Raw genomic sequence first — 23,239 nt, forward strand, 5'->3', positions numbered from 1 at the left:
CGTCCCTGGTTTTACTTAAAGCCTAGCCTAGAAAATTTCTGATTTTGTAACTGGCCCAAGTAATTTCATTCAAGGAAAATTTTCTACAATTTTCTAGTGCGTACGTGTCTCAGCCACAAAAAGTTGAAGTCCATAAAGTGATGACGTGAAGTCGTTGATTTTTAATTCAAGCTCTGGCAATGAAGAAGTATGTACATTAACCTGTCACGCTGGCATTTGAACATGAGAAATTTAGATGGGTACCAAAAAGGCATGTTAGACAAAGGACTGAAGGCAGATGAGATGGAAAGACAGTGTCTTGTTCCTATGCTATCTCATAATACAGTTCTGGAATGGGAAAAGGTGGCAAATTATCTTTTCTTCGGTATTTGGATATTCATTCACAAAGAGAAACTCACCTCTGGGATTCCAGAGCCACAGGCGTAGGGAGCAAACACTCTGACCAGGGAGACTGCCAGGAAAGCAAAACACAGAGCCCACATAATGTATAGAAAATAGTTTAGAATGTAAGCACTTGCACCCTAGAAAAATAACAGTGACAAACATTGTTAGACAAATGCAGGTTGGTAAATCTCATACTTCTACTAGGGACCATGATGGCATGGAGCCTGGTCTTTTCGTTTACATGTTAGCTGCTGCTTTTCCTCAGGAAGGACAAATGACTTTATATGCTCCAACAATTTTATTACTGATTAAAAGAAGCAGCATACTAATATATACTTAACCCAGTCCATACAGTGTGTTTGCGAGGGACTCAAACACCTTGAACAGAGCAACTTTGAAGCACTAAAAAATTAAGCCAACCACAAAAAGTTCAAAAACTTTAAACAAAACTGTCATAAGGGGAAAATTAATTGGTGACAAATAAAACCCTGATGAAGGAATCTGCTCTTTCATCCCATGGCGGGTTACAGGGGATAAGAGCCTGGTACATCTTTTTCTGAAGGCAGGTATTCAAGGGTCATCTCTCCATGTAAATGCTGATCTTTTCAGATGACATCCCTGTGCATATCAGTAGCCAGCTCAGTTCACAAACGGGAAGGGTAAAACCATAAATAAATCTTATCCTTCTATATGACGCTGTCTGTGATAGGGTTGAAAATCATTTGAAAACACAATAGCTTGGCAGATCCCACTCAGACACTTCAGTCATTTTTGCCCTGATTTTTTAAAAGTATTCCAGTCGATAATAAAACCTATCTATCTTCAAACTGAATAGCTTTACTTTAAGGACAGAATGGAAATGCTAATGACCATTAGCGATGGTTGACTGCAGTGCCATAGCAAAATCAGTCAGTAGTGACCTTCAAACTTTCTACCTGTCTCCAATGGCCAAGTCAAAACCGGCGTTAAAATCTGCCTTAGAATACTTCTCCCTTTTCACAAGCATCATTTTTTTGATTAATTTCAAAACCCCCACCTACACAGACAAAGCAGAAGCTAGTCAGAGGCATCACATCGATACAAGGAGCTTAAGCCTTCAAACAAACTCCTCCAGCAATGTGACACTACAGAATAAAAAACAAGATGAACCTCAGTGCATGAATTAGTATGAATCCTTCACCTCTAAGTGAACTCTTCCTACCGGATGCAATCCCAGCTGCTCAAGAACATCGGGGCCCCTGTCTTTGCTCTGCAGGACAGCAGCCTGGATATCAACATTATGATAAATCAAGTAGAAAAACAGGCATTAATCAGTTGTATTGTGTCTTCAGTTAACAGTGCGGGCCAGGCCCAGTTCCCAGTCATAAAAAACCTAGAGCTGAGAAGTCTCCCTGCTTGCAAGCCTGCAAGGAATCACCATTTAACAGCACAAATGCTTGCTAGCCTGATTTTCCAGGTCTCTGTCCAATTGAAAAGACAGTAAGGGAACCACTGCCCTTATCCTTATGGATACATTTGGAAGAAGGGCAATTTATTAAGGTCCTCTTGTGCATGCTTGCTGAAGTTAGCAGTTGGCTTCACTGATAACAGCAGAAGAGCAATATGACGCCATGCCCCAATGCCCTGAGACTAAGCAGTCATGGATCCCACACTTAGAGTGATTGACATCTGTCTGTAGTAACCATGGATCTTTGTTGCTACAGCTGAAGATGGTCTCATTTCCTCATGAATGTCTTCTCCTAGTGCTTTCAATTACAAACAGCTATGGCAATATTTACTCTTCCTCTAGAGAAAACTCTGGTTATGTTGCCCCAGGGCAAAATTCTCCTGTCAGTGTGAACCTGGAGTAACTCCAAAGAAGACCAATGCCATTACAGCAATTTGGCCCTACAATGTTGAGCAAAAGCTGCAGTTTTGCTTCTGAATTCACTGGAGTCGAATTAACTTTGTTTCTTTTTACTTTCTCTTCTTTCATATCTCAGAAGTCATATGAAACTGTGTCAGCTCGTTACTGCAATCACACGTACACCTACAGCACTGTGGCAGGACCCCACAAGAGTCTATATGGCCAGTTCAGTCTTATCCCTTGGGACAACTCTCATTGTTACACTTTCCAGATACTTGGTGTTCTGCAGGTCCAATTGCAGGAGTTTATCATGATTAATAATAACAAAACCTTTGGGAAGTGAAGTAGTAGTAACTCAGTACAGCAAATAGCTCATTTCTCATTCATTGCATGCTATTACTAAGGCCCTGAATCAGTAAAAGTCTTAAGCACGTACATTGGAATCAGAGACCAAAAACGCTCATCAGCAGAGATGATTCTGCAAAGACCTTTTCCACTAGTGGCTCATAGGACTCATCCTGGCAACAACAGCAATGAAGCATGCAGGGGAACTGAGCAAATTTTCATATTTTAGTTTGCAAATCCTATCAGTGTTTCAGATCTGGTGTCAGTTCAATTTAGGTAGAAATGGAGCACAATTGAAAACAACCGGAGTGGCTCGAAAGCTGCCTGGCAGAAAAGGACCTGGGGGTGTTGGTGGACAGCCAGCGAAGTATGAGCCAGCAGTGTGCCCAGGCAGTCAAGAAGGCCAACACCATCCTGGCCTGCATCAGGAATAGTGTGGTGAGCCGGACTAGGGAAGTAATCATCCCCCTGTACTTGGCACTGGTGAGGCCTCACCTCGAGTACTGTGTTCAGTTTTGGGCCCCTCACTACAAGAAGGACATTGAGGTGTTGGAGCGTGTCCAGAGAAGGGCTACAAAGCTGGTGAAGGGTCTGGAGGACAAACCTTATGAGGAACGACTGAGGGATCTGGGGTTGTTTAGCCTGGAGAAGAGGAGGCTGAGGGGAGACCTTATCACCCTCTACAACTACCTGAAAGGAGGTTTTAGAGAGATGGGAGCTGACCTCTTCTCCCTGGCGACAAGTGATAGGACAAGAGGAAACGGGTTCAAGTTATGTCAGGGCAGGTTTAGATTGGATATTAGGAAGCATTTTTTCACTGAAAGGGTTATTAAACATTGGAATAAGCTGCCCAGAGAGGTGGTGGATTCACCATCCCTGGAGGTGTTTAAGAAAAGGGTAGATGAGGTGCTTAGGGACATGGTTTAGAAGTGGTGGTGTTTTTATCAGGGTAGGTTAACGGTTGGACTTGATGATCTTAAAGGTTCCTTCCAACCTCAGCAATTCTATGATTCTATGATTCTAACCCTCACAAATTCAGAATACTGAAGTAAAACACATCCCTCAGGATGCCATCCACGGATGATCAATGCTTGTTTCCTCCAGAGGCTGAGTGCTCTACTCTGACTTGACTTGGAATCTCACAGCTTGCAGACTCCCTCCGGTGGACGTTACAAATTGGGAAGTGAGTTCCAGGTATAGAGGGGCTTCCTTGTCTTACAGGTCTCAGCTTCATGACGAAAGATCCAGAACGCCTGGGATGGGAATCCAGTCCATTGCTGGATCCCATGCCAGGAGTCATGGAAGACATAGGGCCCTTCCGTCTGCTTTGGATAGATGTGAGGCACCAGAAACGGGGCCCTCGACTCCAGCAAAGTTGAGGTTAGGACCAACCTGGATCTGCAGAATAGGGAAGCTCCAGGGCACCAGATACTGGCTAGAGATCTAGCTGAAGTGGATGGCATCTGATGTGCTTCAACACACCCACACCTCCAGTGATTTTGAGGCTTTGAAACTCTTTTGCATCAAAAAACTCTTCACTTGCTCTTTGGAAGCAGTTCAGGACCAGAGGGATGAAGGTTATCATTGGCCTACAAAACAGTGATTAGGGAAGAAAATGTCGCCTGGTATGTTGCAGATGTGCTATTATATTTTCCATAATAACTTATATCAAGATTCTGCTTTGGGGTCGTTTTATAAGAGGACTAGAATGAAAACAATTTTCAAGAGATGCCACAGGAAATGTCACAATTCTCAGTGAGGACATATGTACAGGGTTTATCGCAGCCATAAATTGACAAAACCACAAGGAAGAACTGATCTAAATCTTAGTCCTCAAAACGTCAAGTTTAGTTGGCTATGATGAGAAAGAGTCACACTCATGCATAAAAAAGAAGACATATCTGACCAGAGTACCTTTAGGGAAACTGTTCCAAGTATTTTTTGTCTAAAATGTGCTCCAAATTAGTCCTTCTATGCACTGTGCATATTATACGACTGTTACCCAAATGTCAGGCACAAATTGAAGCAACATTTAAAAAAAAACCCAAACAAACAAACAACAAAAAAGGCACAATTATCTTGAAATGCGGTCAAATTCAGTGTATTTTGATCCCTCTTGGAGTCCTGTACAGCTACAGGAATCATGCAAAACTTGTCCATATCGTAAGCCTTTTGCTACAAACAATTTTTACTTTTCATATTCACATTTTTGTTGGGCTTTGCCTGCTATTTCAGTGTAACAGTAATAGACAGCTATATTATTAATATTTACAGCACCCATTGGTTCGTGGCAGCTTGAAACCCACAGATCTTAGGGGTTCATTTTTCTTGAGAAAAAGCCTAAAACTAAGCCAAGATTAAGCTTTTTTTTCCACTGTGGCAGTACGCTAGGGGCTGAGAAGCCCAATTTGAATAGAAAGTGAAGTTTCACAGAGCCCACCTAGCTGATACCTTTCTTATAGGCTGCAGCATACAACAGCCGTAACTGCTGATTTCGAATAGCAGGTGAAAGCAATAAATTTTCTCAAGGATATGCTCCGTTTATATATTCCAGCCTTTCAGAGTAACAGCATGTCAAACACATGCACAGGATTTCCAAATCCCATAACAATTGTAACATTCTCCTCTTTTTTCCCTTCCCACATTTTTTTTTCATCTCTTAAATTACAACATCATCCCAAGTCCTGCAACTTTATACCAGGGTAGTATTTCTTCACTGTTCCAAAGACACAACCACCCAAACCATCTGCTGATGAAGACCAGTGCAAACGCAGCAAACCTCTGGCAAAGGGGAGCTTGGCACTGCGGACGGCCAACTGTGCAGGGAGATTTCTACCCGTGATCAAATGGTGGGAATATTCAGGAACAGTGAGCACTCCGCTACTTTCACTATGATTAATAAGAACTATGGAAAATCGGGCTATACACATCCACAGACGCTCTCATCTACTACTACTTGTACTGTAAACCTATGGCAAAAGGAACATGAATGACAAACTTGTATGGCGATGAAGGTGCCTTCAAACACTTTCTGCAGGACCAAACCACCTCCACACTGGGGGAAGATCTGACACAATCTCTCCAAGTCGCTCATTCCCTGGCTGGAGATGATTTATCCCTTAGAAGTATGTATTTTCTTCTCCTATTATTGACCAAACTGCATTACTGGATATTTTTTTAAAAAGTCCCTTTACATACTTCAGTATCCCATAAGCCAGTTCTCTTCAAAGCCACATTCATCCCACCTCCATGTCATATTTAATTTTTTTCATGTGCCCAGTCACCTGCAGAAATGGGGGATTTCTCTCAAGACAATGATTCTGCCCAAAAATTCAAGTTGCAAAACGATCAATATTATTCAATACACTGAATAGCTTAGGTTGAAAATAAAACGTCTTTTTCATTTTTTTTATAAACATATCATCTGCTAAAAGGAGTCTAGAAAGGCTTCTTTTCATGTCTTCAAAATGAAACTTTCACCTGCTTTGCTTTGAAACAGCATTCCTTTTATTTAAAATGTTTACAGTTAAAAAAAAAAAAAAGGATAGGAAAAAAGTCCTTAAAAATACAAGTTTCGCGTCAGTCCAGATCAGCTTTTTTCCCTTCCTGTCCTGTCCCCCTACAAATTTTTCACTTTGGCCATCTTACAGGGATCCTATTATTTTCCCCAGCTTTTGGTGCTAGCTAAATATTTTGCTATCTGATAGAGAAACTGATTGCAAGGGTATAACATGTAGTTCTTATGCAGCTCCTTCTACTACTCACAGCATTTGAGTACATAAAAAACATCTGCAATCACAAAAATTTCCTTTTCAATGCGTTTGTCAGGGATCATCTTTTTTGTCCCATAAAACAGTGTTTAAAATAAAAAAATCGGATAGCAGCTCAGGTCCCGTGGTGATTATGTTTTGAGTGTTATGAAACACTTTTGGTTTAATATTGATAAAAAGAAAGAGCAATCTCACGGTTTTCCAATTTCCATCACACACGACACTGAAACAGTGGGACCTCTCCCAAGTTAAGCAGATATTGCTTGTGGAAATGTCTTTTCTTTTTTTTTTTTTTTTTTGCAATGCTCTCAGTTCATTACTTTCTCTTTCAGAGAAACTCTCTGGAGGGAACATCAGCGAGTATGAAAAAAGGGCATTCTCTGGCCTGCTGTGACCCCAACCTAATCAGGTCTCCCGTACCTCAGACTGGTTTACAAGCAGTTCAGACCATTTCTGCCACAGGGGACATTTGTCCCTGTCATCGAATGTAGTCTCATTAGACGTCCAGCAGCACTGCTCGTGGCTGTACCAGAAGGCAGACAGGCAGACACCCTCTTTCAGGTCCGTCATCCAATCCACAGCTAAATCTATCACTCCGGCTAATGTGCCTGGAAAAAGAAATGCAGAAAAAGAAACCATGGCATTAAAAAATATCAAGTTGTAAGGAAAATATATCTAATTTTAACAGCAGCAAAACCCCATGATTTGGGGAAGCAGCTGCAATGTAAGCACAAATATACCAAACATTAACAGTGAGTTTGCAAAGAAGCAGCCACACCAGCATGTTGTCTGACCTTCAATGTTCTCTCAGAAAGCTTTAATTTTTAAATATTATTATTTTCATACTGACTAATGCCAAGTAGGGAAAGCATAACTAACATAGGGCCTGCTCCTGCAGTCTGTCCCAGGTGGGTGCACCATTTGACTGAGATCAGCAGGACTTCATAGAATTGTAGAATGGTTTGGGTTAGAAGGAACCTTGAAGATCATCAAGTTCCAACCCCCCTGCCGTGTGCAGGGACACCTCCCACTAGACCAGGTTGCTCAAAGCCCCATCCAGCCTGGCCTTGAACACCTTCAGGGATGGGACATCCACAACTTCCCTGGGCAACCTGTTCCAGTGCCTCACCACCCTCAGAGTGAAAAATTTCTTCCTAATACCTATTCTAAATCTCCTCTCTTCCAGTTTGAAGCCATTGTCCCTCATCCTATCATTACATGCCCTTGTTAAAAGTCCCTCTCCAGCTTTCTTGTAGGCCCTCTTCAGATACTGGAAAGTACCATGCGAGGTCTCTATACACATACTAAGCTGTGGGTCTCAAACCACACTGTGTATTTCAGGGGTGGGAGGAGGGGGGTACATATGTTTTCCCACAGCCTTACCGGTCCCAGCACCTTTTAGAAGGATGATTTCAGTACAGAAAAAATAAGGATGCCAAATTCTGACTTGTGAACTGAATGGAATCAGGCTCTCGATGTGTACATTCCTTAGCAATCCAAACATGCAGAATAAAATTACCCTTCGAATCCACTCTGTGCCAAACTTTTATCGTTTTATTCCCCGGTAATTACACAGAGCTACAGCGACACTCGGTGGCCACCGGGCACAGACACAGGTAAACTTGCCGTGGCCAGACCCCGGGGAAAAAAACAAACAAACAAACAAAAAACCACACCTGCTTTTCTGGGGCATTTGCACATCAACGATAATAACCTGCCCCAGCACCAGCACCTTCAGAGCAGATGTGTCCTCAGGACCTCGCCACCAGCAGAAACAGGGATGCTGGCAGCAGCCGCAAGGCGGGGAGCGCAGACCTGCCTCCCGTCCCCAGGCACAGAGTTTCTGGAAAGCGTTAAACCACCAACTGATAGAAAATGCATTTGGTGTTTTCCAAACCCCTCTCACGTACAATGGAAAGTAGAAGTCAACAACCTTTTTACTGGTCGTCATTAGTACAATTTCAAGAAACCGTTAATGATTTTGAACGGAATTTATCGGTGCATTTCAGTAGGACTAAAACACTGGGAAAAAAATGTTTTGGAAAATGCAAAACGGTTTGGTTTTATGTTTCCAAAACTTTTAGCTTTGTGGTTCCTGCTAAGAATGTAATTACATGAAGCAGGAGTGGGGGCTGTTTCTCTTTCCCCCAGCAGCTGGGGTACATAAGTGGGTTCAGGTGGCAGTTTATCTGACATGGAACTAAAGTTTTCTACTTTTCAGTTCTGTGAAAGAGGAAAAAACACATTTCAAATAATTTAGGCATGTGTAACCTGTTTTTTATCCCATAGGACAGAAAAAAGCCACCAGTGTTCACAGAGCTTTCCACATAAGTATATCTTCTCACTCCATTAAGAAGGATACTTGTCCCCATCACTGAAAAGCGATGTGACTAGGGGAGCAGTGAAGATTTTTTTCTGTATAGGAATAATCTGAAGAACTGTACACATGTACTAGACAAGATCACAAAAAAATAAAAAGCTGCAGAAGGGAGTAATGATGTCTGTACCACTTATTTTCTTTCATTAAGACCTTTCCTGTCTCTTGCTTACTCTTTTCCATTTCCCAAGTTTCTATGGAAACAATGAACCATATTCCTAGATGATGATTCAATCGCTGTGTTGCTAGTGATGTCAGCGTGTATAGCTTATTGAGTTTTGCAGTAAACTCTAAATTCTCCTCCAATTTTCTGAAAGTTTCAGGAAACTGTACAAAGAATCCTCATCCCTTGGACATGAGTACCAAATGTGTTGTGCCTCTTGCATCTCTTAAAGGACCTTTATTATTCTCTGTAGTTACCCCAATCTTCAAAGCTCACATCACACTTAACCAAGCAATTGACTATTAATGCTACCTAGCAGAAGGTAGAAAGGAAGGCAGGCTTTTGAATGTTTTCCCCTGATAAAGTTAATAAACAAAGCGAGGAATAAACATTGAGTTCTCTAATATTACAAGCTCACATACACCCCAGTACCTCTAGGAAAAAGTGCTTAATTATGCAGTTGATATAATCCCTTTTGCCAAATGCTTTGGGATCCACATAAGGAGGAAGATGCTGTATGCACTTTACTACACATGCTTTACAGAGAAGAAAATCCTGAAGGGGGTGAGGGGTGAGAGGGCAGCACTTGCAGGACAGTAGTATAACAATGAATCCTTCACAAGACACATGACCAGGGCTAGAAGTTTTCCGAGTTCTGAATCTTTGCAACTTTAAGTGAAATTAATGGAAGTTGCAGGCTGTTCAGCACCTCAGGAAGTCAAGCCTTTAATTTTTTTGTGGTTACCATGGCTGTCTAGACTGTAATAGAGTGTAAGTTTACCTCCCTACTTCTCCCATCAAAGGAACTGAATTTCTTTCCCCTCCTACGTAACCTCCTGTCTGGAATGAAAAATAATTAAGCACTCCAAAGCCAGGAATTGCTGAACTTCATTTTAGATATTAACCTTTTATCTCTCTCCTTTTCCTTTGGTTGATGATGGTCAATATTCATTCATTACAATGTCCTAATGAGAATGCTAAAAATTTGCTTTGAAAACATAGTTTTCCTGATGTACCTGTTATCAAAAATAGCATCACCCAAGTGGCACAGCACTGAATTACAGAGGATATTTTTGCACATCCAGCTCCAGTACCAGAGCGTTTTAGCATTAGTATGATGGTGCTTTTTCTCACATAGCTTTAGAACACAGAGACTCTTTTGCTGATGTATAAATAACACATACCTTCATTTGGCTGGTAGTAAGGGTTAGGTTGAAGGATGGCCACTGGTCTGCAGGCAGAATGGGCACAGTAAAAACTCGGAATTCCTTAAAAATGAGTGCCTAAAAATTCAGTGCCCGCACCTGAAATTTGTAGGCTCATTTCCATATACGTTGCTTTGTATTTCTCCAGAAAGTGTGCAAACTTTCTGACTGAGACAGGCCCAGGTAGTGCCCAGCATCTTTTTCTGGAGCATTGTGTGAGCAGTTTTCATCTGATCTCCACACCAAACAGCACTCATGGGTGTTACAGCTCCTTCCCCCTTCCCGAAATGAGCAGGCTCTGGCTCCCAAGACATTTCCCAGAGCTCCTTAGTGCCTTTCCAGCCACTTCACAGTGTCATACACCATCTTCTCCCTCCGTGTAGCACCTGAGGGTTTGAGGCCCTGCAGGCACATGGCTCTGGAAGAGCCTGGGAGCTACCCGTCTCAGACTGTGGCAGCAGCAAGGGGCTCCGCTCGAGCTAGTTCACGTGTGCACCGTCACTTGTGAAACTTTGGTCTGATCCCAAATGGCTGCTGTTACATTCTTAATGTACTTTGGTGTTAATCAAAACATTAGAGCTCTAACTGTGAAGCTGGCCCTGCTGCGAGCAGGAGGACAGAGCAGACCTCCTCCAGAGGTCCTTTTCCCACTTTTCTGGGACTAATGAAGGATGCAGGCTCAATGACACTCCAAAAAATGACACGAGGCATACTGCCAAATGGAATGGTCCTCTCCTTCCTCCCTCCCTCCCTCCCTCCGTTAGCTCCTCCTGTCAGCAATACTTTGATTTCTTGTGGCTCTGTGGTGACCAACTCTGCTGAACCCACTGATCAACTGAAAATTAATCTGGCCAAAAAACATTATTTCCACCAAGTCAGTTCCCAGATCCACCCGCCCTGTGCAGCTGCACATACACAAGGCCACAGGGCCTGATGGCAGGGACACTGGAAGGCAAGGATTGCTCCTTTTGGACACATCAGCTTGTGTTGGTTGTGGAGGTGCAGCCTTTGAAGTGTTGCAAAACCTGAAAGATTCAGTTGACTAAACTGGTGGGATTTACGCTTCCATATCAGCTAAGGTTACTTTAAACTCCTGGGCCTGGGTAAATCATCCAAGTGCCTTTGTAAACATGCGGAAGGCCCCTGCCATCTCTTTTCCCCAGGAGTCCTATCCTGCTGCCCTCCACCTCCAGCAAGGCGGCAGCAGGGGCCAGGTGCTCCCCAAAACCCTCATGCCTTGGGTACTGCTGCTGCTGCTTTCCCATTCCTCTTCCAGCCTTCATCACCCCCTGTCCTTGCCTCTGGCAATGCCTGGGCCCAGCTGCCTAAGAGCTCACCCAGTGTCCTTGTGGCTGAGCCAGGCTGCTCCCCTTAGAGCAGCGGTAGCTTCTGCCTGTTCAGCGGGAGAAGAGGGACCATGGAGAAGCCAGGCTGGTCCACACAACCCCATGGGATCACACAGGTGCCCTCATGGCAGGCCAGTTTCTCTGAGCCGGCAGTATTTCAAGTAGAGAGGGAAACAACTTGAAGTGGTTCTTGATTGCACCACCAACCTCACCCCCTCCCTTCCCAAACCTGGTTAAGGAACCTCATCCACTCCTTAATAATCCTCCCTCATCCACTCCTCAGTAATCCCCCCCACTCATCAAAAGTGTGTTGACCTCTCACTGAGGTTGAGATGGTAACTCTCCATCTCTTCCCTGTCCCAGAGACTCTGAAGGCAGCGAGCACATGTCTCATTTCAACGGCAGGCAGAAAGAGCCTACAGGGCTCAGCCCAGATCACGAGCACGCAGGTAATTTTTGTTCTCTAGCTGATCCACAAGTCCTTGTCCCAATTTAAAAACAGACGAATTTGATTTGACTCTTTGAGCTAAAACATGTCATTCTGCACCCTTGTCATGGAAAAGGTTGCAAAAGCTAACACGTCTCAGCTGCAGTTTACACTCGACCTCCGTTCCCAAGCTGGACATACCAGCATTAGACCTTATCAGATGTCAGCAACTTTGCTTTTGACAACCCTGAGGATTTCGGCATGAGGTTTCATTGCAAACTGGAACTGAAACAAACCTTCTGGGATATTTTTACTAAAATGGGAGTGTGTGAGTGTATACCACATTCCCTTTTTATACCACATTGCCTTTTACCAAGCAGCATGATACAAGAGCACCCTGACATCACTGAAAAAGCACAAAAAATGGCAGCTGTTTCAACTTGGTAAGAGAAGTACAACTTTCCAAGTTGGAAGATGTGGTAAACTGAGCAGAAGACAGGAGCAATCTGGGAAATTAATGAATTTGGCATCTGAGTTTGAGCAGGCTGTTAAATATGTAATGTCTGTCTGGCCTGGAAGCTGATCTAAAACTGAGTCTGAAACTGTATTTTCCCTTCATGCATATATAAAGAAGATAACCCAATGGATATAGCAATTTACAAAGCTCCCCTTTGAGTGTCCACAACCAACATTTTCCCTACATCATAGTATCTACTTGCAGAATTAAAGTGAAGACAGGAAAAAGAAATCCTACCAATAAAACTAACTTCTGTGAATCAAAGATTCAGTAAGTCAAAGTAGTCCATCAAGTGTAAAGCGCTCAGGTGTGTATTTCCAAAAGCAATGGAAAAATCCATCTACTGGTGAACAACATTTTTTCTAGGTCAGCACTCAGCAGGAGACTTTGCAAGTAGGTATTTTTATTAAGGATTATAACTGCATGGATGCATAGCTGTCTTTTTAGCTTGAAACATCAGTGGAGAGACAATAAAGTAAAAAGAGAAGCAGATGGCACTGCAGCAAATTTGGGCGAGGTGATTTCAGACATAAGCGTAACACACACACACGTACCTGCCAGCAGTCCTATGAGAAGCATTACAACCCATCCTGACCAGGCATCCAGCAAACTCTTGATGAACTCCCATATGGATTCCTTACTTTTGCTTGTAATCTGAAATTAAACATATATATACACATGTTGCCGATTCAAGCTGGTGCAGTTTTAGTGTATAATGTTTAAAACAAAAAATATTTAACCTCCTAGAAGGTGTATACAATTTTTCTATTCTCTGCTGCCCCCAGTCACATCATTTTTCAGGGATGCTCTGCTGATTAAGATGCCAGAGGCCCGTTCATATTTACAAACTCAAGACATACCACCTCCATATTTTTAGAAGTCCTCCTCAGGTCATACAACAAGGTAGGAAGTAATAACCTCGGAAAACTGCTTGTTTTTCTCACCACCAGGATGGCTGTAACCCAGGGACTGCGATGCATCAAAGCCAGAGACCTTTACCTTTCTATGGCGATCAGTGTCACGTGATTTCTCCCGCAGCCAGTCGATGGTGTGGAAATCTTCGTAAGTTCCAACGTCGGGGAAAGGCTCATCCAGAAAATCCATCAGGTTGCCAGAACCGTTCATGTCTCCTGCATTGACCATATTAGGGTCTGTATGTAGAGTAAAAACAAGTACGTCAATAAATTCATGCAGCTTTGCCAGACATTTCAGAATCAAGTTTTCCAAAATACCTCCACAAACCACAACATCAAGAAAACACAAGTCAACAGTCCTGGTGGGCACTTACTGAAATCTATGCATTGCCACTAGAAAGAGTATTTTGCTGATATTGACTACTTCAATAGCTCAGAAAACCTTAAAAGCACATACAAAAGGAACAGTGTCCAAACGCAGAAGTACCAACTTTCCTGAAAACCGAGCCCCAAAACCCAGGATGGTTCTGGACTGCTTCTGCAATGATACATCTTGATCACATGCCGAAAGAAGTGCCTTGCCTGCAGGGACATCATCGAGGAGGCAAGGTCACCAGCTCAGAAAACAGATGATAATAGACTAGAATTTACCATTCATCATGAACTGCAGATTTTAGATGGTACCATTAGTCATAACACTGCAGTGTCGTCTAGTTTTGTGTGCTCAAAGCTCCCCATATTGGTCCACCGCTCAGAATGCAAAGCTCAAGATCACAATATGTCTACTCTGCATCAGGTCTGGAAATGCAGGATCTTCTTCAAGTTTTCTTCTCAAGGGCTAGGAGCAGAACTATTCTTGGGTGAACCTGAGTGGTTACCTTCTGTCCCATATACAAAATTTCCAAATTTGCTTTTAGGAAAGCAGGGGGAGAAACAGCCACCCCATGTCCTGCTAGAGCACAAGAGGGAATATAAAGATACCTATCCCCAAACTATAACAACTAGTTACCAAAGGCATTTGATAGTTAAAAAGGAGATTGAAGTAGGCTGTGAAATAATATACACTCTAGAGTGTGGCACACAGGCTGAGTGGACATTTTCAGTCCACAAGTTTTTGGGGATGTGCTCTCTGAGTTTACAGTCTACACATACGAAAGCAGAGAAACATCCATGCCCGTTGCTCTGAAGCCCTGGAAACTATACCTTGGTTCATGCAATCCACACAGGCAAAGCGTGAAGAAGTTAACTCATAACCACCATACTTCTCTTTCCCACAGAGAGCTCAGCAACATCTGGCTAGGTGCAAAAATGACTATTATCTCCTTTAAAGGTCAGGTCCCAAAGTAGTCACTAATATGACAAGTGCCAGGAATTGCTGACATCATTCCCAATGAGAGGAGCCTTTAGTAGCATGAGAATCTATTGAATGAAGTAGTTTAGGCACACAGGGTTGGATTCATCCAACTTAACGTCAGCCATCTGAAAGTTTGGTGTCTGGACTGTAAGAACCACCTAGGCTGCCTCTAGAGACAGAGAAAGATGTGTGTAAGGGTGTGTGGCAGGAGAGTGCCTGCTCCTTTAAAGGTATCTGGTCAAGGACCTTTTTCATTGCAACAAGGAATAACAAGCAAAGGAGAAAGCCTGAACAAAAACATACAGGGACACAAACCTTATGCAAATGATAAGGGAGGCAGTGGGGGGAACAAAACCTGGTCAGTCACACTCACACGGGAGCATTAGAATGTCTATTCTAGCAAGGTTGTCTGACCAAGGACCTTGTCAACTGGGAAACTATGGCAAAAAGAGAGGAAACCTGAAACAAAATACGCAGACAAACAGACCTGACAAAGCAAACACGGAGACCATGACAAGAAGCAAACCTCACCACTCACACTAATTGAAGAGCTATTATTTGTGTGCGTGCCTCTGGGACACATGCTCAGCTTTGCTGCTGGTTGAACCGGCACATGGGAAAGTGGCAGCCGTGTCTTCCAGAGTGGGCAGAGACCCTGGGTCTGTGTGCTGGGCTCCAGCAGCTGGGCAGGAGGGTCTTGGGCCAGGGCAGCTGGAGGAGGTGGCTGTGTGCTTCTATATGACTTAACAGAAGTGTTGCTCTAAAGAGTGATTAATCCCATCCGTCCTAAAATAGGTGCCTGGGAAAAGGGGTCTTCCAGAGAGTACCTGGGGGTTGTAATCTGAAATGGTAAGCCTAAAAAAAAAAAAAAAAAGCAGCTAACAGGGGAATACAAGAAAAAAACCCAACAACAACAACAACAAAAACCGTGAGAACACATAAGGAAAAATAGGGATGGATACAGACTTGAGGGGTTTTATAGAACTGACCCTGCAGAGCTCGTAGCTCATTGACAGACACAAGATAACTTTTGCAGGTCACTGATGAGGCTAGCACGGTACTAACGACTGCTACCCACCTTCTTCCATCAGGTACAGAAACAGGGATTTCATAAGTACAGAATTTGGATCTTCAAATCTGTGAAGAATGTTCCCAATTCTGTAATTGGAACGGGCAAAAATACGGCGGACAAGCTTTTAATCAGCTCTCCATACACCCTGCTGCTCTGCTCAGACCCCTTTATTTATTGCCTTTATTTTTTCCCCTTTCTCCATTTACAACTGTTTTACTTGAATCCTCTCCATTTAATTTTTTTCCCTAGTGGTGTCTTTAGGGATGGAACAAGCGTGAATACTCAGCTTTGTCAGTATCCGCTCTTTGCACTCCACTGGTAGGACTTTTTGGGCAACACAGACAATGTGCTCAGCATAAGCAGCTGAGAAAAGCATTATCTTAGAGGCAACCAGCAGGTCACCATTGTAATTCTGTAGAAGCACTTTCAAGTGCGGAAATCAAGTAATCTCCAAGCACTGTGGCATGTTTGTCTGCAAGAGAATCGCAGCCCGGGGAAGAAAACCAAATGCAGAGCAGGTGTCCCACACGGCGCTGCTGAGCACAAGTAAGCTGTCAGAGGATTGAGGCGATTTAGAAAGCAGCAGTTAAGAGGAGTGACAATGGTAAACATCAACATTTAGCCAAACAGAAGAGAGCACGCTCCTTCATTTGCTGAGGGAAATGAGAGTGTGAAGGTGGGATGCTGTGGCTGACACCAAGGAGCTGAAGTTGCAAGTGGACCTTGAGTGCAGTGTCTTGTAAACCATGACCGAGGCCTGGAATGAGAAGCTGACATGAGGTGAAAGGATTGGACTGTGTTATTACTTTGTAAGGCTGTGATATTCTGCAGATCATTTACTTCAACCTACTCTTTCCACACAGTGAAGAAGGACCTGTAAAGAACACGCAGTTCAGACTGCTTGGCTGCAGGAGGCAGCCCCCCCTGATGCAAAGAGTTGCTGTCAACAGCGCGATGTTCAAGTGGTGGGCAGTGACGAGTGGTGTTCCTCAGGGGTCAGTACTGGTACCGGTGCTGTTTAACATCTTTGCTGGCAACATGGATGTGGGGATTGAGTGCACCCTCAGCAAGTTTGCTGACAACACCAAGCTATGTGGTGCAATCAACACACTGGAGGGAAGGGATGCCATCCAGAGGGACCTGGACAGACTTGAGGTGAGCCTGTGTGACCCTCATGAAGTTCAACGAGATCAAGTGGAAGGTCCTACACCTGGGTCGGGGCAATCCCAAGCACAAATACAGGCTGGATGGAGAATGGACTGAGAGCAGTGCTGAGGAGGACTTGGGGGTATTGGTTGATAAGAAGCTCAACATGAGCCAGCAATGTGCGATCGCAGACCAGAAAGCCAATCATATCCTGGGCTGCATCAAAAGAAGCATGACCAGCAGGTTAAGGGAGGTGATTCTGCCCCTCTACTCCGCTGTGCTGGGACCCCACCTGGAGTACTGCGTCCAGCTCTGGGGTCCCCAACATAAGAAGGACATTTACCTGCTGGAGCAAGTCCAGAGGAGGGCCACAAAGACAATCAGAGGGCTGGAGCACCTCTCCTATGAGGACAGGCTGAGAGAGTTGGGGTTGTTCAGCCTGAAGAAGAGAAGGCTCTGGGGAGACCATATTGCAGCCTTCCAGTGTCCAAGGGGGGCCTACACAAAAGGTGGGGAAGGACTCTTTATCAGGGAGTGTAGTGATAGGATGAGGGGGAACCATTTTAAACTGAAAGAGGGTAGATTTAAATTAGATATTAGGAAGAAAATTTTCAATATGTGGGTGGTGAGGCACTGGAACAGGTTGCCCAGGGAAGCTGTGGATGCCCCACCCCTGGAATGTCTAAGGCCAACTTGTATGGGGCCTTGAGTAACCTGATCTAGTGGAGGGTTGGAACTAGTTGATCTTTAAGATCTCTTCCAACCTAAACTGTTCTATGATTCTATGATATAAAGAAACTTCTGAGAACTCTTATGCTGAAAGTGTTGGCAAGTTTTCCTTCATGCTACAAGAAAACTACCCAACATGCTAATTATATCATATAAAAAATAGCTTTTAAAGTATGTTGTCAATGCCCAGCACATGACAGTATTGTGATGGATAATACCAGGCCAGACCACAAGTATGTAGGATAATTACAATCTCAGCCTGAATCTATCCCAAAAATACGTGCTACACAACACATCCAGGGAGAGAAAAATGTGCGAGAGACCACAGGGCCATGGAAGACTATGAAAACAAACAAACTTTGAACTCTGGGTAGCATAGCAATGCCTAGAAATTGCAGCAAACTGGATGATTATCAGGCTTAAAGTTCACTTCAGGTACTACGCTTTTGAAAGCAGAGATGTGATATCAGATTGTGCAAAACCCAATTTTAGTAATTAAAAACTTGCTGCAGCACTTTTGAACTGAGTACTATAGAGTTCCCATCTTACATCCTAACACTAAGCACCATAAGCATCACTTTCTGTCTCTTTATTTTGCATTTATTTATCTTGCCTTACTTCAGCATCTGAAATAATCTTCAAAGTTTATTTCAGGATGAGCTAGCTTGGCCTCTTAGAGATGCTTGCAGACATGCTTCCAGCAGAAGTTCTGCTGGCAGACATGCCAGCAGAACTGGAGCCTTACACAAATAATTCAGTTATAGACATTTTAATCTAATACATATAGATTAAGGGCAAATTAATCTTATCCAGACATGAATTGTAGCCAGGTGTACTGCAGCAATCCACTCTGGTGATGGCAAAAATATGAGCATTCATGGTGTGAGTTGTCTCATCTAGCATGAGAAATCTGCACGAGACTCTGGACACTAAAACCTAGACTCCTTTCATAGCTGATGAGGGGAAGTAAACTCTGTTCAGATGCAATTTATCTGCTGTATTTTAGATATTTACATTAGAATGAGACACATTGTTTCCCAGAAGTGCTAATTTCTGTTTGCTGATTACAAAGAGATGTCAGAGGTAGACATCCACATCTCATCAAATGAGTCCGACATTACCAATTCAAAAGAAAATATTGCAATACCATTATATGCAGAAGAAGTATCAAATGCAACTCATAGCCACTCCTAGCACCTGAGTACCTAAGATATTTGGATACTCTGACAGAACTTTATATATACACTTAAAGGTGTTGAATCTTGCTGAGTAACTGTTTGACTTAAGTATTTTGCCCCTTTGTTGTTCTAGGTCTTGGACGTCCTTGCTGTCCCTTCCACGACTTTTCCAGATGCTGACGCAACATGATTTGTGTTAGGGCAAATGTTTCCTGCTTAGTCCCCTATTCTTTTCCTAATAATTCCTGGCGTTCCACCAGCTTTTCCTAGGGCAGACATCCAACATTTTTACTAAGCTGCAATGACTCCAGGCTATCCTCCATGAGAGGCAGTGAAGGTTCCGAATCCACCATTCTGTGGTCTTTTAGGGTCATTTTCCCTATTGCTTTGCCTTTATCAACTTCAACTTACATCTGCCATTTTATTTCCTGCAATTCAGTAGAGATCCTTCTTCAGCTCTTCACAGCGAGCTCTCATTTTTACTCCCTAGCTTAGTATATCTACAACTGAACATCTTTGTCAACACTCTGCTTTAATAATTGTAAACAGGTTCTTGCTAAAAAATGAATGAGGAAACAAAGAAATCTGACTGAACTATGTATCTCCTGATCTGAGAGGGTTCTGGTTGGCAGATTTCCCTGGATTTAGACCCATGTCAGACCACTGTGGTCCTGTAGACAGAGCAAGGACCTGTCAGGGATCAGTTCACAAGCAGAGAGAGGTCACAGTGCGAGACTGGCAATTCAGCCTCTCGATAGAGGCTCTCCTGGCTGCCACCTAACCCTAGACGTCTTCCAGAAACCGTGGGCCAGGTCAACCCTATTGTTCAATCCCTGATCTCCCAGGTAGCCATGCTTGGTGCACAGTATTCTGAAGCCAGAAAGAGATGTTGCCCTATAAACATTGGAGGTGTTGCATGAGGACAGCAAAAGGTAAGGATCAAAAGCACGGATCCAAAGATTAGCCTGCGAGGCCTGCAGGAAGCCAGAGAAGTTTAAAGTAAGTAGTCCCTGAAGCCTCCTACCTAAAGAAGGCAAAGAAGAGATTCGTGCAAACAACCTACTGAAGCTGGGGTGCGAACACAGTGAGCTGCCCAACGGGCTGGGACACGCCAACAAGCACAGCAGGTATATAGCACAGACTGCAGGTCTCTTCTGTTACACTTACCTACCTTTTGTTATTTTTTAAAGAACCAAAAGGTAGTATTATTATATTTAAGGTCATGTTTTTTTCAGCAGGTCTCACAGTGAGTAAATCCATCATATGATTCAGACCAGCTGTATGATACACTGCAGCTTGGAGCTAAGTTTTGTAGAAGAGTGATAAATCACATTTACAATGGAAATGCTGACAACCTCTCGGCTTCAGAGCACTGTTACGGCATGTGCAAATGTAAAAGCCACAGCCAGAAGAGCCGTATCGGTGAACTGACATTCTAGGTATTAAGTTGACTGACTGATCGGATCTGAAACGTATTTGACATGGCAAGCACAGACCAAAACATCCCACGGTTCAAAGAAGCTGAAAAGTATACTGATGGGAAACAACGAGCTGAACAGTCATCAAAGGAAAAGTCTTGGCCCCAGCCTCTTGCTACTAGACATGCTAGTTCCATGCTACGTTCTCCTCATCCTGTTTTCTGTTTTAATTGGACACGTTGCGCTGAGGCAGGCAGTACATTTTTTAATGCAATTCCAACAAGTTTCAAGTTACTTTCAACAGATCACAGTTACTGAATTACTTCAACATTTCAAATGTTTCTAGCAGATGAGCGCTCACCTACACGCTTTCATCTTTGTGCTGTTTTCCTTGAAGAGAGTAGGGGGTGTTGCTATGTGAAACATAACAGTATGCAGGCGGCAAAATGTACCTCTCTTGAGTGGCTCCTCTGCTATAGCATTAGGTAGAAGTGAACCTGGCAAGAGGCTGGGGGAAGAAAGCAGAAGGCTAAAGGCCTGTTGCAAGTTCCACAATTCACATTTGCTTGGAGTGACTTTTCCAGGGCATCCAAAGCATCGCCTGTTCCATCTCTTCCAAGTGTGGCATGAGTTAGCCAACACCCAAAAGCAGAATACAGTGCAGCTCAGGGCTTTTCTACACTCCGATACCGATATACACACAATGAGAAAACAGGGGAGACCCTACTCCAGGCACAATGCTTTTGAAATGATTCATGGTCATTTCAGTCATGACTCCGTCAGAGTTGAGCGCGCTACTGATCTGAACGGTTGGTCAGATGGGCTGCGCTCACATGACTGCACGAACTGAGGAGCATGGGGGCTGTGGAAATCCCTGGGACTTACTTTCCGTAGTGCCCAGTAACAAATAATGCAATCTTACCGGTTTACTAACTGATGATCATCACCAGATGACAGATGACTTGCCACTCTTTATGCCCTTAATACTTGTATTGACTGCTCCTAGTACTGTATTCTCAAAACAGCCAAGCATGGTGCCCCAGCCTCATGGCCATTAACTGTTTGACGCGATCTGTCGAGAAAAGGCACCTTCCCTTGAGAGCCAGGTGCTCTGCCAGCGCCCATCCACCCCTCACCCCAAGGAACTTAGACCTAATCGCAGAGATGGATGCAGAGCACTCTCCAACCAGGCCTTGAAGCTGGGTAATTAGGAGGTCAGTGCCGCCTGTGGAGTGACCTGAAGAAGTCGATGTTCAGAAAGAGCCGTAAGAGGATAAGGCTAAGGAAGAAAGTTCCCAGGGCTGAGCACGGTTACACCACAGGTCTTCGGTACCACGTGGTGGGAGAAAATGGGCCTGACAGCTCAGGAAGTCAACAAGCAAGATTATTAACGCGGTCACCTTGAACGAGATGAATAAAAAGTACAGAGAGATGATTAGGAGCAAACACCTTTTGGGGAGGGGTTGGAGAACAAGGTCTGTTCATCCTGGAGCCAAGACCACCACCAAGGAGTGGGGATGTATCTTCTTCCACTTGCCACATAGGAGAAGATGATCTAGAAATGGCGATATGACCCTACAGGTTACGGGCTGCAGGTAAACGGTTATGAAACATTCTTCTAAACAAGAACTAAGGTGCTGTTGGGTGACAATTTCACAAGGAAGATGTCTGCAGCAAAAGCAAGCAGGCTGCGTTACCGGTGAGTTAAACAGGCAGTTTTCTGCAGGTTGAAAAATATCTATGGGCAATGTAAGACTATTCGCCTTAGAAGCCTCGGACTGAACAAGCCAACTGATTTATTGACCTTCTGTCTTAACCACGGTGTTTTATAAAAAATGTTAAAATGAACCTTGGATTAGAGCAAGGTTCAGACTCCTGGAAAAATAAGAAAAGGCTGAACCCTGTTACAAGCCTTTTTTGGAAACATAATTTGCGGAGAATGGTTAAATTGGGAAAATCCGGAGGGAAGGCGGGATATTAAAATTGGCAAATGCTTTTCTCCCAATTCAAGGATGAATTGCACAGCCCCCATATACGCGCAAACAGCACCGCAGTCTCCCGCCACACAAGTACAGGCTGCAGTTATCGGAAACGTTACTGTAAAATATTGCAGCACTTCGCTGTATGGCCCCCCCCCACCACACATTAAGGAGTTTCCAGCTATGGTAGTGTGGGCAAGCTAAACACAGTCACATCTTTGACGTGCAGCTTTACCCTGAGTAACCTCTGTGGAAAAAATTATGAAGCCACAGCAAAGCTCAAAAAACACAGGGCACCAGATCACAGGGGGAGAGCGCCTAGGAGAGAGGGGGAAGGCAGGAGGCAACATATGGGATAAATGGCGGAAAACTGAGGCACAAAGGGCTCCTCCAGACCAAACCACAGTCTCCGACCACCCCTCCTCAACCACCACACATGCTCATGGGGTGAGCAGAGAGGAGATAACAGGGCTGGCCGGGAGCACAGGTGATGGGAGGCACAGGGGGCCATGGGGCACACCAGCACACCCTGGAAGCTGATAAGTTCCTGACCCTTTGGCAACAGCCTTACTCCCTCTTTACCTTTCCTCCTCCTGGGAGGTCCCCAGGTCACCATGCTTCACTTCCCCTGAAGGGCAAAGCCACCAAGAGAGCACACCTTGCCCCAGCGTCCCGTTCCCTGCTCCTTCCCAGGACGGCTTTCCCTTTAGAAACCAGTTCCTTTAGGTAAAAAATATCATGTGTCTGGTCTCTGTTGGAGTTTTCTTGGAAAGTCTGAGCAAAATTAGTGCAGCTGCTGAGTTATGTCAGAAAGGGAAGGGAAAAAAAGAAAAAAACCCCAGCTCTTTCCCCGCGAGCGCCAAGCGGAATTCTTGCACTCACATAACTCAAAAACAGCTCCATATTAAAAAAAAAAATGAATGCTAAACTCACTTCTCCGTTTCCAGTGAGTCTTAAAGGTCCCTCCAATAAATGTAGTGGTTAGCGTAGACTTTGGGGCTGCAGAAGAAGCAGGAGGGATGCATTGCTGGCTCTGGAACATCCACCTGCATTTTTCAAACTGAGCTGA

General features: G+C 44.0%; 1 protein-coding gene across 2 annotated transcripts in view; it reads right to left on the minus strand.

Moving 5' to 3' along the window:
* CLCN4 (chloride voltage-gated channel 4) overlaps window positions 1-23,239 on the minus strand; it is a 45,348-nt gene that overhangs the window by 15,623 nt on the left and 6,486 nt on the right. The window contains exons 2-5 of one of the 2 annotated variants that reach the window (XM_082485196.1): window positions 13,380-13,531; window positions 12,935-13,034; window positions 6,766-6,953; window positions 399-521 (exon numbers count right to left, since the gene is read on the minus strand). In XM_082485196.1, the coding sequence (XP_082341322.1) occupies window positions 399-521; window positions 6,766-6,953; window positions 12,935-13,034; window positions 13,380-13,523 (555 nt within the window). In that variant the 5' untranslated portion in view covers window positions 13,524-13,531. Of the gene's footprint in view, window positions 1-398; window positions 522-6,765; window positions 6,954-12,934; window positions 13,035-13,379; window positions 13,532-23,239 lie in introns of those variants that run through there. The other variant, XM_082485197.1, reaches the window with a different exon arrangement.

The sequence above is a fragment of the Vanellus vanellus genome, assembly GCF_965231255.1.
Source record: "Vanellus vanellus genome assembly, chromosome: 1".
Classification (NCBI taxonomy): Eukaryota; Metazoa; Chordata; class Aves; order Charadriiformes; family Charadriidae; genus Vanellus; species Vanellus vanellus.